We start from the raw sequence: 16239 nt of genomic DNA on the forward strand, positions 1-16239 counted from the left end.
TTTTTTAAGGTACTACACACTCAAATGTGAATTTGTGTCCAATAATCTAATTTTTATACCCATAGATTTTATTTTTTAGATTAACGGAGTGTATTGTTTTTTTTGGTTTTTTTTTAAATAAGCTCCTAAATGAAATATTGTTATTATTGTGACTCCAGTTTTTGTGTAATTCTCTTCCAGCTGATAAGTCCGGGGCAATCTGTGGTCATAACTGAAAAAATAAAGTAATGGAAAGCATAACGTGTTCATTTCTCTCTCCTTCTCAGCCAGTCGATAGCACATCTCTGTTTAGTTTCTCCTGCAGCAGAACCACCTCAGAAAAAACAACCCCAGCTCCTTTAATATGACTGACATAAAAAATACAGTAGCCTTTTCAACTAGATATAGTTCCGACATAAAAAACATTATGTATTTTTTAGTGTTGTCAATCACTGTTGCGTCTTAAAGAAGGAAAACATCCAAACAGACACCTAAACTCTGGGAAACAAGTCAGGGGGCAACACTTAGGAAAAGCTGTCATCTCTGCAGCTCAAACAGACACGACTTCAGTCACATTCCCCACTGCGTTGAGGCTTTTGTTGTTGGTAAACCTTGTTTATGCTCTCATTACCTGATGTGAACTGATCCCAGAAAATAAGGAATGTCTGCGAAGAAGCTCTGAATCCTCCACTGTAACCTTTAATAAAACCTAGATGTGCTGCAGTTTGAGTCTGACCAGAACAAAGTGTTCAGTCACACCGTTAAATCCTGAACAGCTCATCTTTTTGTCACTCTGAGGCGTCACAACTCATTTTTCCTTGGCCGACCTTATAAAAACCTTATGCCTAATTATGCATGTTTCAGGCATAATTATGGGCTGAAGCGGTTCTCTTGCATCTTCCAGGTGGCAGTTTAACTTCCAGCTTCCTGTAGCCGTATGCAGAAGCGAGCGACCGGACCTCACTGATCTATAATCAGTGTGTGAACGGGGGAATGTGACTGGAATTGTAAAAGCACGTCTACCTCCAGAGCCCCAGGGGCCTGGTGTCCAGGGGCCGCTCTCCCACATGCTTTACTGCGTTCCCTGGTTGAACAGGCCTGAATCAAACGATGGGTCGTGTGCAGATCTCTGCAGACAGACCCTGGGGCTGGATCTGAAACTCCAGTCCTCCAGGGCTGCAGCCAGGCGTCTTCAGGATGCAACACACCTGAAAGGCTGAAGTGTAAGCCTTTTGATTCAGGTCTGGTCATTAACTGTTTATCTGATCCAGGTGTGTCAGAGCAGAATTTCATCCAGAAGTCACAGGACAGTGGAACAATAACCCGTCTGTCATCTTCTGTTGTCGGGTCGCAGAGGCAGCAGATAAGCAGAGAAACCCAAACTTCCCTCTTTTCCTTCCAATTGTCATTCAAATTTTGATCAAACTTTAAAATGTTGCCACAAAGAACTGGTTTGGAGTGAATAAGAGGCTAAGCAAAGTGTAATTTTATTAGGTGTTGATGCTACATGGCTGTAATAAACAGAAAGCCAATGTTGCAAAGTAGCAGGAACATGTGAGATAAATGGAAACAGTCCTTCCCTCCAAGCTGGAGGTTTTTACTGTGAAATGTTTGAGTTTCACTGTGTCAAAAGTTATTTAGCAAAAATGTCTAACTTTGTTTTGAAAACCTAAAATCACCTCAACTGAGTGTAAACTCCAAGCAGGTAGCAATATTTTAGTAAAATAATCCACCTGCCTGCTCAGACTGGAGCATGGTTCAGACCAACCAGGGTTTAATAGCAGTGAAGTTAACAAGCGCTTCACACTGAACACTCGCCTCTCTGCAGTGCTCTTTTATTTGGTCATAGTCTTCAGGGTTAAGTGTTTTCATCCCCCTACCTTCCATCAAGCATTGTTGAGTCCCAGCTCCCTTTAGGTTCTAATCTCTTTAGATTCCCATGCATTTGGTTAAAAAGCTGCTAGAGTTGCTCAGCTCCAGGGAGAAGCTGAGCCCCATTCCTCTAAGCCCCGGCTTTGTGGACTGCTCTGCTGCTTCTGCACAGATTTTCTATGTTTTTCTGAACTCTTCTGTCTGTCCACTGTTTCTATTCTAGTAACATCTACTTTGTCCCTTTCTGGATTTTTCTCCTCTCAGCCGTCTGCAGCAGAGCAACGTCCTGTCACTCTGAGGGGACAGACGTGTCCATGTGGATCTGCTCTTCAGGCTTCCTGATAAAATCCAGTTCTATGTTCAGAGACAGACTGAACTCAGTGACTGGGTTTTATTTTCTGAGTGCTCAGAGGTCGACAACATCGAAGTCTCAGCTTCTCATTTAATAAAACATCTCTATAGCATAGCCTCACATTTTAAACAATCTGAAACTTCCCATCTTTGATTGCTTAATTCATCTTTTGGCAACAAATGACAGACTGTTGTTTGAGGAAGGTGAAAAACTCGAAGCAAGGCGGTGAATCTGTGAGCCTGTTTCTCCTCTAAACATCCTGGAAACCAGATTTTAATCTGTTTCCATTCCTGAGCCCATCAGAAACGTTCTGCAGTGAGAAGAAGAAAATGCTGCTGAGATGATTTAGAGGAGAACAACGCATCACACATCTGTACTCAGGTTTCCAGCAAATTCAGAAGGATCTGAATGTTTCAGATCTTTTTTCATCCCAAAAATAGAAAGAAAACAACTAGAACCAATTTTCTTTATATGATAGTAAGGTGGTGCATAGAGCAGCAACAAGCTGCTGCCTGGTCTGTATCATTTTTGAATACTCTGTTCGTTATTCATGGTAAAGCACTTTGAAGCAGAACTGGCTCAATGATCTATTAGCTGCTAACAAAGTGAGTCCATAACTCAGATTAATTGGAAGAGTTCCTCTGGTGTTGGACAGATTAACAAGCTAAACTGGTTTTCTTGTTTACCTGACAGATAACAGATTCATCAGGGTATTCATGGCTTTGCCACCTTTAGACGACTCGGGCGTTTTCTGTGTTTTATTTTCTTTCAATCATTCCACTTTTTGTGATCTTACACATTTTTCAAACGTGTTCAAACATTCTGATACACAGTCGGTTCTGTGAAATCCCAGAACTAACGATGCGCCAATCAGACGTCCAGAGACCCGGGTTTTCTTTGAGCTGCTCTGATTGGTGATCAGCAGGTACAATAATGAAAAACATGTCACTTCTGTCTGAATTTCAATAGGATATGACAGGGTTGTTGTAATTTGACATGCTGCATCATGCATGGAGGTGGAAATAGGAAGAGATGAGCAGAAGAAGGTCACCTTAATCCTGTTTGGTTTGCTTTAAATGGACCAGAGTTTGTTTCCTTGGATCGTCCGCTTTGCTTGGCCGGGTTTGAAAGAACCCAAGACGGAACATAAACTGAGAGGAAGCTGAAGAAAGGACACAACGAATGACACAGTCATTAGCTAGTTAATAGTTTTACAATAGTTTTTAAAACATAACAGTTTAAAAACCAGTACTATTTTATTTTTCTTACAGGTAAAAAGTCTTTTTACCTATTTCTCCTCATCACAATTATTCCTATTTCTCTTATTGGTCTAAAGTTGGTTGTTTGGGAAGTCAGGTGGAAACTAAAGGAGAAATGTTTGTTACTGTTCTGAAGTTTTTAAAGTATAACAGATTAAAGTAGAATCTTTATCTTCTTGAACTGCTGCTCTGTAAATAAGGCTGTAATATTCACACTCCCAACTTTTTCACTTCAGTCTGAACAGCCCAATTCCAATATTTACACCTGGCAAAATATCCAATTTGTTCGCTTCCATTAGTGGCACAACATCTGATAGTTTTCAGAGCGTCTGCAGTCTGAGCGGTCATGTTGCATTTTATCCGACTTTTACTTTATCCAACTACAAATCCAAACAAACTGGAAGTCGTATGGAAGTCGTAGTCCATGTTCCATTTAGCTGTACTTTGTTTTTTATGAACTGTTATGATCTTGTGACGGCGGCTGTTATTTCTCCTGTTAGCAGATTGGTGCTGAGTAATGTCTACGTTCTTCTGTGCATTGTGGGATATAAACCGTTCACACAGACGTCTGATTGTGGTCACATTTCAGACCTGATGTCTGAGTTCAGCCTATTAGAGATAATATTCAGTGAGTATTTAGGCCATTCCTTTTATATCTCAGCATTGAGATAGGATGTGGTGGAGAAGAGCAGATGTTGCGTCATCAACCATAATTCATGCGTCCTAAAGGGAGTTTTCCCTCTCTAATGGTAAAACACAAGCAGGCCTGCTGAGCTGCTCTCTGTCAGCAGGATATTCCTGGATTTACTTTTCGGAGGCTGGGTTAAAGCTTTTCCTCTCTGCCTTCAGGCAGGGCCGGCACCACTCAGCTGAAAGGAGACGATATGAACACCAACAATGGCTGCTGCTTCACCAGGTTCTGCTTCTGTACAGCATCTTGCAATGAGAGTCAGTGAGAGTTAATATGCTGTTAACTAATGACTGGAGGGACGCTGGGGGAGGAAATGACGGCCTGCATGTCAGGAGGAATGTTGTAGATTTGAAGCTAATTTAACAGTTTATTCCTAATCCAGGTTTTTAGTACATACAGCTAATCAGTGCAGATGCAGCTTTCTATGCCCATATTTCAGAAAAAGTGGCTTTTGTGAAAGTTTATTAGTACAAAGGATTCTCTGTGGTTATATTGGTGCAGGAATATCATCCATAAGTTGATGCATTTTCATAATTCAATTCAAAAGGTGAAACATAGGTAATGTAGATGTGTTGAACTCAAACTGGGATGCAATGATTCACTTTTTTCACATCTGGTACCGATATCTGGGGTTTAGTGTCGTCCGATAGACTCTGATACTGATTTAAAACTTTTCTTTTTTTAAAACAGAGACATAAATGTATCTAATTACACATTTATGTGGTTACTCTGCACCAATGCAGCTCATTTAAACTCACCAATAGCTTCACCAGCTTGATCAAACCTGTAAAAACAACTTTAATTTGTTCAGCCATTGTAACTAAGAGTATAACAGCTCATGTAATATTTAATAAAGAAAGTGGAAGTGCGAAAACAAAAGATTGACTTCCGTACTCAAAGATGTAAAAATAAGCTACAGCAAACCTTTTTTAAATGACTCAAAGTGTAATTTTTAGGAATTCTACAAATAATGTAAAATAAATAATAAAGCATGACGTCCCTGAGGAAAGGGTAGAATTAGACAGAATAGATCTGCTCTCATAAATCAGACACATTATCATCGATACCTGTTCTAGAATCTATACAGACAATAATATTGGTGAATAATTATTGCATATTACAGATAATGATCAATAGACAACCAGAATAGTATAAATAATAGTGCACAAGGCTGGTGTTTGGACCTACAGGACATTCCTGAAGGAGCTGGTTGTACTTTTACTCCTAAAAGTTTTTTTTTTTTCAAAAGGTACTCAGATGAGTAAATGTAACTTGTTACTCCCTCTTCAGCTGACCTGTGAAAACCACGACAGCAGGCAACAAATACAAAATATGACCATGAGGAATACCTCTGTACGCAGAATGACGGGAGAATTTAATAAAAAACAGAATTAAATTAAAGCTGAAATGTTGTTTTTGACAGCAACTGAAAAGGTTTCCCAACGAGGCCATGATGAAACAGAAACTCATAAAATGGGATAAATTTTATGAGATTTCAGAACTTGGGAGCAAACATGATGCCTGAAGTCCCAGAAACGCAAAATCCACCAGTAACAGCAGAACCAGAGGTTCTGAGGTGTTTAAAGGTAAAATGAGGAGAGTGGGCATTTCACTCAGGTTAAAGGAAGTCAGCCTTTTTATTATTTTGACAGATCAGACAAAGAATATTCATACATAAAAATTATTGTTTTCTTGGACAAGGCAGTGATGAATAAACAGGTCAGTGTTTTTGTGGATGTTTTGCACTGACTGAACGAATTAAACTTGTGTTGTTTTACATGTTGACCAGCTGTTGGTGTATTTAAATGAGCTGTACTGGTGCAGAGTTATCAAATGTGTAATTCAGTACATTTACATGTGTTCAGTCAATTCAGCACTGATTTTCTGTATTGGATCAGTATTGGCCAATACTAAACCTCAGATATTTGAATCTGTAGTGAAAACAGTGGATCAGTTCATCCCTATAAATTGTTGAGGCATTTAAACTTCTGAAAATACAATTTAAAGAATTTTGGTGTAATGTGAGACACCGTAGTGGCATCTGCAGAATCTTCTGCTGAAATGAAATGACCCGATGCCCCCTGACCCTCCGTCCCTCAGACTGATCATCTCCAGGACAAACACTGTTGCTTTTTCATCCAAGTGTTTGTTTCATTTTGCTGATCTCATCTCTGACCCCCGAATCCCCTGATAGGAGGAAAATAGTTGAACATGTATAGTCAAAGGAACAGAGATGTGCTTAATAAAGACACTGGGAGTGGAGAGGAGGAGCTCCGTTCTTCATGCAGCCGCTGCATTGGTTCTCCGCTCTGCAGTGGGGAGGGGCCGAGCGAGAGAGGGAGAGAGAGAGAGACTCTTGGGGGAGGAGGGCAGAGCTCTTGGTGGATGATAGGGAATGCCCGTTAGTTGCGTCTGCCGATAATAGCACATCAGCCAGAGCGCTGCTACTGGGGGAGCAGAGCACAGGCAGCGCGGAGGACTGAGCCGCTGAGCGCACAATGGTTGACCAGGCAGGGAGCGAGAAGGGAGAGCGCATCCACACATGTACAGGAGAGGAGGACTGAGCCGGAGCAGGGCAGCAGGAGGAGGAGAAAAGTTACCCGGTCAGCAGCTGAGACTCACTTGGGTCTCAGTCCCAGTGGAGGAGCCAAGCACATCAATGAGCAGAGCAGGAGGAGAGTGATATTACAGCAGGGAGAGTTGCAACTCCTCAGAATCCAGTCCTGTCATAAGGCAAACAGGAGCCGCTGCACTGCTTGCTCCAGGATTATCACAGGAAGGCAGAGGACCCTTACTGTGAACCTGCCCCCAAAGTGCCTCTGCTGCTCCATCCAACTCACTTCTGCAGGAGACCACAGGAAGGTGGATGTAGTTGGGTGTCTTTTTCTTTTCTTTTCTTCTAAACTGTGAAGCAGTGGAGATTTGAAGGGCAAGTAGTTCTGTCTTATCTCTGGGACTATGTTAGACTGTGCAGCAGCAGCAGCAGCAGCAGCAGCAGGCACTCTAGAGCATGGAGAAGTCCAGCAGTGAGGAGTCAGCCATTCACCGTAGTCCGTCAGTAGACAGCCGGGATTCTGATTTTCCTCAAGCCTCCACGTCTGGCCGGCCGTTCGGCGGCCGCGGCTTCACTGCCGGCGCTTTCTACGGCTCCACGGGGCCACGTAAAAACACACAGCAGGGGCCGGCCGGAGCGGCAGCCGACACCGGCGCCGCGGACAAGACCAACAAGTACAGCTCACCCAAAGGCAGCAAATACGTGGTCTTTTACCTGGACCTATCCTTTGTGTTCCTTCTAGAGTTCAAGAAGTGCAACATGGCGAGAGGCTGTTTGTGCTGCTTGAAGTATCTGATGTTCATCTTCAACCTCATCTTCTGGGTAAGTGGCTCATCATTTTCCTAATGTTTGTCTTGGCATGCTGGCTCGTATCGATCCACTTCTCATGGGGGTGGAGGATCTGGATCAGGAGGAAAACCTGAAAACTCAACGTGTGAATGAAATATTAATCTGGGGAAACATTACTGTATGACAAAACGACAAAACGACGGCTGTCGGGGCAATCACGCGTTTCTAATTACATCAGGGTGTTTATGCTTGTTCCATTCTGTGCAAGCTGCTATTCCTGGACGCAGTGACAGTCAGTGGCAACACACCAGGTCTTCTTTTGTGTTCTGTGGTGCTGATGGGGGCTGATCTGGGTCACTACTTTGGAAGGGATTCAGAGCTAACATATAGGGAAGTTCCTCAGCTGTAGTTTCATGTTATTGAATCTGTTTCTTTTTTTATTGTCAGCTGTAAATACACTCAGATGAAACTGAGAATTGTAATAAAACCCTGAAAGTGTAATGATTACAACACAGTATCTGATTTTCCTTCTGACTGTTGCGTTTACAGTAATGACTGTAATAAATCTGAGCGCGCCCGGTTTACTCACCCATAGATTCTAGTCAGGATGCGGCAGGCTGAGCCGCGGGTAGCCATGCATGGGCATTTATCATGAAAATGGGCATCCCTTCAGTGATTACAGGATGGATTATAAGGCTTATAGGTTATGAGGGTAAGTCTTTTGTGTGGATGCAGTGAAGCGTGAAGCATTAAAAAACATCCCAACATGAAGGAGTCAATCCAGCCAGGCGGCCGTATCGCTGAGCTGGGAGTCCTGGTAACTGGGGCGCAGGGTGGCATGAGCCTGTGGACTGCCCAGTCTGACACACACACACACACACACACACACACACACACACAAAAAATGACTCTGTCAGTATAGATCTTTCCTTTTCATCTGCCTTTAGCTCGTAGCTCATGATAGTTATGTCCATTACCATTAATGAAATTCTGAAATATGCAAAATCAAAAGTTTTAAAGTTTGAACTCATAACACAATAGAATCAAAGTATTCAGCTTAAATGTGAGAATTTGAAGGTATTTTTTATTATGAGTAGGAAAAAATCTGGAGAAATGTTGTCTGAGCTCAGTAACTGGGAGACCTAGTGAACCAGCACCCTACGAAGGGATTTAAAAGTGTTGTGGTTATTAATCCTTTGGGACATAAATTTGGGAGATGAGAATCGATTTCAGGAAGGGAATGACCAGGCTGTAACAAATATACTGTGGTGCTCCAGTTCTGACCAGCATTATTACGCTGATGCCCACAGCCAGCAGCCAAATGCCCATTTCTCCAAATACTTGTCACCAGAAGGTTTTGATTTTAAGGAGCCACATTATGACCATAAATCATATTTGTCTCCTCATAATCAGTCAGAATCACTCATTTTACAAATGATGGTTTAACTGCACTGCAGTTTTAAGTCTGTTTGCAGTTAGGTGCAACAACCAATATCTACTTCATTCTCTGCTTCATTTGGCTCAAACAAAGAAAAAAAATCCTGTCTTGTAAACTTGATGCAGACAAAAACATCCCAGCTGCTCAGGTGGTCTGGCTGTTGACTCCCTGCTCAACCTGATGGTCAAACTGGCATGATATGATCTCCCTCACTCTGTCTCCTTTTCCTTCAGTCAAAGGTTCCCGTTGTTTCATAATCCTGGATGTTTAAAGTGGAGAAACTGAAAAATCTGATTTCCCTCCAGAGCTCACCCACATTCCTCACTGAAGTGATCTTTGAGGCAGAAGTGCACAATATATCCTCTTTCTGTGTTAAGAAGAAACCACTTAACAATCTGAAATATTTCTGTTCAAATTGTGTTCTTTAAGAGCAATAAAAATGCCAATAAATATAATCATATTGTGATCCCGTCCACAGAGGAAGAATCAAGAGTGATTGGAAAAGATGTAAAAATGACTCGGAGGCTCTTCAGTGTTTGTTTAAATGACTGAGAAGGTCATAAAACCCCAGCTTATGATAGGTTCTTTATTGCAGATATTGACCTACCATCTTTCTCATCTCAATAGGTTCCAATCGAGTGCTTTGGTCTCAAGATGGCCACTGTTTGCTTTACAGATGAGATTTCCAGGCTGTTAGATGATCAATTAGGAGTTATTAGGTGTGTTTCTTCACTGAAAACTTAAATCAAAATCTTCTTACTTTTATCAAATATCTTATTTAAACTCACAAAGTGTTTGCAAATTATTTAGAGTCAAATATCTCACACTGACAACATAACTAACATTCAGATGTTTGGTGCAGGGGGACAGCAGAGAGGAAAACTACCTTTTAACAGAAAGAAACCTCCAGTAGAGCCCGACTCAGTAGCTGCCATCTGCCTCAGCCGTCTGGAGGTTAAGAGGACAGGAAAGAGACACAGACAAACACAGATGGTGTTGGCACTGAAAACCTGCCAGGACAAAGAAGAAAGACCAAGTTAGGAACAACATTAGTGTACGCTGGCATCAGGACGAAAAGGGAATGTAAAGACGCTCTGTAGCAACATACCTGCAGGCACGGCTCGATGTGGATTAGCAAAGACAACTTTATCTTTTTCCAGCCATTAAACTGACATTGAGATTCACTTTTCCTTAAGAGCGGGTCTCTGGTGGGGAGGCTTTTACTTAAACTCTTTCCAGACTCAGTTTGTGCTTAATGATTTTTAGCAGTGAAGCCTCACCGCTAATAACAGGCAGAACAGACTTTAGACGTCACGGCCAGTTTTCATTTAGCTTGTTGGTCTTCGGAAAGATTCTTAAAGAATGTTTGTTTACTTTGATCTGGGTGACATAGCTGAAAAATTTATCTCAATATAAGCGTTTCATATCAGTCGATATTGATAATTATTGATTACTTTTTTGTTGTAAATATGTGAAAAACTGCCAAATTGGTGACATCTTGAGCTGTTCTGGTCATTTTCTCTGTTCTCTCCGTGTCATTTTTTATTTTTAAGCAGTTATGAGGCACAGAGGCAAAACATGAAACTGCTGCTGCGCCAGTTACTCAGCAAGTTGTTGCTAGGTAACCAAAGGGTGAGCGAGTCGATGCCCCCTGTGCCTAGCTAGCTGTGAGAGATTGAGCAACTAAAGCATTTCCTCTGCCTACGTCCCCCAGAATGCTGTGCAGTTCTGATTCAGAGTTCAGTGAAATTATTGAATATTCTATTGGACGTATATATGTTGATATTGATCACATGTCTATCGTCATATATATTGTTACTGAGTTATTGACCAGGCCTATATTTACTCCAGAAGTGTCCCCTCTGATTGTTTGGTCGTTACACTGATGGCTTTAACCAGCACCAAATAATACGGTGTCTCGCAATCAACACGATTATCTGTAGCTGCTTACGGACTTCTAAAAATTCAAACTTTGGGGTCAGTGTGCGGTTTAGTGGAGCTTTGAGTAATGAGATCACTCCACAGTCGGGGGTCATGATAGGTCGCCTCGGACGAAGGGAGGAGGAGGAGGTATGTTGTATCTTGACACTCCTGGGACCGCGCTGTTCTACCTTCGGCACTTCAGAAATCACAAGGTTACTGAAGCTGGTAGAGAGCTGTTCCTCTAAACGTTCTGTCGTCTCATGTGGAGATCGGAGACGGACGAGGGAACGATCCACAGCGGTAACCAGACACTGACGGTGCACACATGGACAAGCACGCTCGCCGGGCACACAGCATGTTTACCACCCACACATCTACAGTTGCTTACACTAATAACCTGGAGGTAAACAGTAGCAAGCACTCGAGGCATTGCTGTACATGATCTTCAGCCTCAGCAGCAGTTGTCCGTGACCATCTGGCTCCTCTTTCTTATGAGGGATTAGGAGAGTCTGAGCTGCAGGGGGTAGTTTGGGCCAGATTAGAGCACTACTTGGTTGTGCGGCTGGGGATTGAGAGCACGACTCCTTAGGACAGCTCAATGCTAAAGCCTACATCATCAAAGCAAAATGCCTTTGTAGTGTGACAAATAATGTGGTTGAGTGGGGACGAAGACCTGCTGTGCTCGCCTCTAAGCGTGTGTTAATAGTGTCTGTTGGAGCCGCCTGATAGGGCCATTGATGTTCAGTCCTGCTGCTGTTAGCCTTGCCGTTATCAGCGCTGGTGTTCTTGCTGGGAGCAAGGATTTCATTTTCCTATTGTGTAGTGCTTTCTCAGTATTGCCTTCATTCTGAGCTCCCCGATTCAGAGTTCAGTTTACTGTGGAATAACAATGTTTTTACAAGTATTTATCTTTTGCTTTGGCTTTTTTAAAAATTAAAGAGGGCTTAAAAACTGTGCTTAAAAATTTTGTTACCGAGTGTCTCATAAAATCACCCACAAACTCTTTTTCTTTGTTGGAGATTAGTTGTGCAGCAGGCTAATGGCTCTGCCCCAGCTGTGCCATTATCCTGCCATATCAGAAGCTCACTTGATATTCATATTTAAAAGGAAAGTGTCGGTTCAGCAGTCTTGTCCTAGTAATACAAGGGGGTACAATCAAAGCATCTCCTTTGTTGCAGCAGGAAAAAGCAGATGTGTTTAGCATTCATGAATTCCTGTGCTTACTTAAGGGATTGCTGCTGGATTTAGTCCAAGGCACTCACAATTTATTTTTCCTATCGATTCAAACACTGAATTTGACTCTAAAATGTCAAATGCATGTATGCTTTGATGTGACAGAGGGATATTCACAGAATTAAGGTGGTTTTAGTGAGTTTGGGGTGAGTGTGTGAAGGTCTGTGTGTGGTTTTGTGAAAGTCCATAAAAGTTTCACGCAAGCTGCTCCTCTGCTTCCCTGTCAGGCTGGAACACCCCCGGGTTTCAGGCTGAAGCAATTTGGTTGTTTTTTCACTCTCCGCAAACATTTCAGTCAACTTTAATGGCTCACTGGTGTGTTCTGGGTGCAGAAGGTTTTTTTCTTGGGCTTTTTAAGAAACAACACCTGAGCTGAATCACTCACTGCCAGGTAAAACTGTGATGCAGGTAAATCGGTGCATTCAGAATCATGATAAAAGTAGCTCCAGCTAAAGAACTTTTAGCTGATATGCAGTCAGTTTGAATCAATAACTGTTGACTCAGCTTCACTTCTGCTGGATAAGTTAAACTATCACAAAGCTGTAGATCTCATGAGTGACTGATTCATATTTATTATTACACATCTTTTGAATGTAAAGGATAAATCAAATTCATTTTATTTCTGAAAACTGCATCATTACACAACACTGACGATGCACTGACTGCAGTTTGCTAGTTGGCTATCAATCTTAGTTTAAAAGACCTGACCGTCGATTACAATTTTGGCTGATATCCAGTTTTGGATTTTGGACAATTTATCTACAGTAGAGCATCTACACTCAGTAGCTGGTCTGGCTCCTTTTGCATCAATTCCTGCATCAATGCATTTCAGCCTGTGGTTCTACTCAGGAAATTCAAGCCCTAATATTTATTCTGGTCCTTAATATTTCCAGTAGCTGTTTCCTAAAACATCATGATTATTTGTATTATAATTGCTGAGCTATGATTCAGAGTGTCTGACCAGCTTGGTAAATATTTCCATATGCCTCCTTTTGTCCACTGGATCATTTGGGAGATTCTCTTAATTTACATGTCTTCTCTCCGGCTGCTTCGATTTGCAGCCCGTGTTGTGCAGCGCCTCTGAGCTCATTAGCTCTTGCCGCAGATCAGTTGGTGTTTGGAGACGCCGTGGTTCACGCTTGGGGATCGAGGTAATAGAGCAGGAGAATTGACGGTGCATTTTACGCTCAGATGCCTCTGGTAGGTGGTGCTTTTTGCAGGGGAATTAGGATTTTCAACGCTGCTCTGATTACAGTGTGAACATGCTCAGCTTCAGAGCAGTTGGATACTGTTTGATTTCCAGACTCACACTGAAAAGGTAAAGAAGTACAAAGTTTTAAAGCTGTGATTTAATCATTTTCTGCTGTGGTGGAGTGATTGAGTCGTGTAATTAAAAGCATTGCAGTGACTCTTTTTTGCAAACAAATATACACTGCAACTTTATGATGTTTGAGCATTACTCCAAAATCAATCTGCTGCCTGTTAAATCTTATCTGCAGGCTTGCAGGAGTAAAATTTCAATTTGTTGGTATGGGAGATTGTTAGGACAACTTTTAGTTAAATTAAATGTGCCAATAGTCATTTAAAATAAACGGTGATGAAGGGAATATTAAGACACCCTCCTCAACACCCCTTTTTTTTTTATCTCTGACCCATTTCTATGGCTTCCAGTCCACTTTAATGCATATCTGGGGGTATTTGGAGCTTTAACCGTTTTAGAGGAAGTCTCAAGTGTTCACCGATTTTAGCCATTTTTGGGCGGATATGGTCCCTAGCCCCATAAATACTGGGGCTCAACTGTATTGTTTAAACTAAACTGGTACAAAGGAATATCAGTAAAGGACCTTTAGTCACTGACCAAAAGGATCATTTAGATCTGTGGTACAACTGTAAAAACGATCAGGAAAGCCTCCTTCAGCTTTACTCCGCAACCTCTACCACAGAATCCAATATGGCTGCTCGACACTGAAGGGTTTTTATGGTTTGTTGTTGCCGTTAGCTTGTGGTGCTATTAAGCTACAAATTAGAAATGCAAACTCTCTCAGGCATGCAACTAGAACATGGTTCAGGTTGGTTTGGTGTCATTTTCACATCCAGTTTCTGACTGGAGATGTAAGTGAATTGCAGCAGTTTCTCATGTGTGGCAGGACCAGTGTGGTAAAAATGGGCAACTTAAATTTAAAAGCACCATTTTAATCAAGATGAAATTGGTTGCAATAACTCCACTAAAAAGTTACCTTTAAATCACAGACCCGCTACAGATGAGGCTTGAGACATCACAATTCAATAAGTTTAATTACACAATTGTTTTAGTTTAATCAAAAATACTAGTTTAAAACCACTCACTTTAAAAGACACAGTTATGGCTCCACTCAGAAAGGGGTGCAATTCAGGGTAGTGTCCTAAAAAGAAACGCAAACGAAATGGGGTAACACTTTATTTGAAGGGGGTTGAATAAGACTGACATGACACTTTCATAAACATGACATAACACCTGTCATGAACATGAATATTTATGACTACTGTCATAAAGCGTCATTCGGTAAATTATGACACTTTTAATGCAAAGTTGACATTATTCAAAATGTCTTTGTTATGACAACTTGACATTAACCAGGAAATCATTACTGTTTAAACTTTACCTTTAATAATATAAAGTTACCTAATTTTTAAAGTGCAATCAGTAATACTTTTACAACAAATTTATATCAGCTAGGGCCGAAACGATTCCTCGAATGATTCGAGTACCTCGATTACTAAAATTCCTCGAGGAAAATTTACCTGCCTCGAAGCTTCGTTAATTTATGTTTTATTAGTTAGCGCACCGTGTTCCGGCCGGGACTTCATTAGCGTTGCGCGGAGCTCTCACTTCCGCCTCTGAGTTGTTGACAAAAGCTAAGTCTCAGCGGCATAAAGTCCAATCTTCAAGATTGGCCCGTGGGGATTTTATTGATTGATGATAATGCCCGACTTTTTATCGTTTTTGGGGAACCAATAAGCATCCTTAAAATGACTGGGGAATGCCTGGAGTACGGCAGCATTTCTCCTCCGGGGCTGCTGGTTGAAAGCGAACGGCGGGAAGAGCGCTGAGGTGAGCGGATAGCCTGAACAGGGCGGGCGGCTGAGTAGCTGATGCTTACCGTGTAAATGTAGCTTTACCGACGAACCGCACAATAAATTTCATATCCCGGTCTGAAGAAACGGGTGGCGGAGCGCATCGTACATGGCTGGTAGATGAGTTTCTGAGTGTGACCAGTGAAGGTGTCGTAAATATCCCGTATTGCTTCCCCCCGTGTTCGTCCCCCGGTCTAACGGTTCGTCAGTCCGCTGGTCTATTTCCTCCCCTCCACCCCATGTTCGTTCATTCGCCCTCTCCTCCCACTCCAGGCGGCATTTCCAGTATTTTCAAACCCAAAGCGTGACAGGTTAGGTGGCAAGGTGAGTTTAATTAATCTATTAAACTCACTGAAGATGAATACATAAACTAAAAGCTGGATTGTAGACATTTTTTATAAGCATATTTGTGAGCCTGCCTCTTTGTTATTAAATTCAATATAATTTCAGATTTTTCTATAACTTTTCTTCTGGTAAACTTAGAAAGTGAGCTATTATTGTTACAGGTTCGTTTTCTAAACTACAAAAAAGCAACTGTTAGGGATGCTCAAATATGAAAAATTGGACTGATATTGATATCTGATAGTAACACGGGTATTATCCCAGATTTACCAATATTTCATTTTATAATTTTTTAAAATCCGATTACTCGATTAATTGTAAGAATAATCGATAGATTACTCGATTACTAAAATATTCGTTTACAACAGCCCTAATATCAGTAATGATTTCTTGGTCACACTGGACGAGTGAGGAGCCAGCTTTACCCGAACCAGGACGGCGGGCATGAAGCCACCAAACAGGACGACAGGTGGGGACAACCCGGACAGACAGCAAGCAAACAGCCGGTGTTCTATCAGATAGATCAGATAGCCGTATGGACAGCGCTGTCAGGATAGCATACATGCAGTTAGTACGCATGCCCGCGCATGCGCACCAAGTCCGACCGTCAGTGGCATACGCAACAAGTTATGGCGAAAATAAGTCATAATATGATAACTAGATAAATATACATGCGTTGTCGTGGTTTCAAAG

At 41.8% G+C, this 16239-nt stretch overlaps 1 protein-coding gene across 2 annotated transcripts in view; it reads left to right on the top strand.

The window, feature by feature from the left end:
* tspan9a (tetraspanin 9a) overlaps positions 1 to 16239 on the top strand; it is a 215162-nt gene that overhangs the window by 105867 nt on the left and 93056 nt on the right. Inside the window, exon 4 of one of the 2 annotated variants that reach the window (XM_088006114.1) lies at positions 7450 to 7529. In XM_088006114.1, coding sequence (XP_087862240.1) covers positions 7467 to 7529 — 63 coding nt within the window. In that variant the 5' untranslated portion in view covers positions 7450 to 7466. Of the gene's footprint in view, positions 1 to 6569; positions 7530 to 16239 lie in introns of those variants that run through there. The other variant, XM_015005377.2, reaches the window with a different exon arrangement.

The sequence above is a fragment of the Poecilia mexicana genome, unplaced genomic scaffold, assembly GCF_051168715.1.
Source record: "Poecilia mexicana isolate PSO_F unplaced genomic scaffold, ASM5116871v1 scaffold_6, whole genome shotgun sequence".
NCBI classification, from domain to species: domain Eukaryota; kingdom Metazoa; phylum Chordata; class Actinopteri; order Cyprinodontiformes; family Poeciliidae; genus Poecilia; species Poecilia mexicana.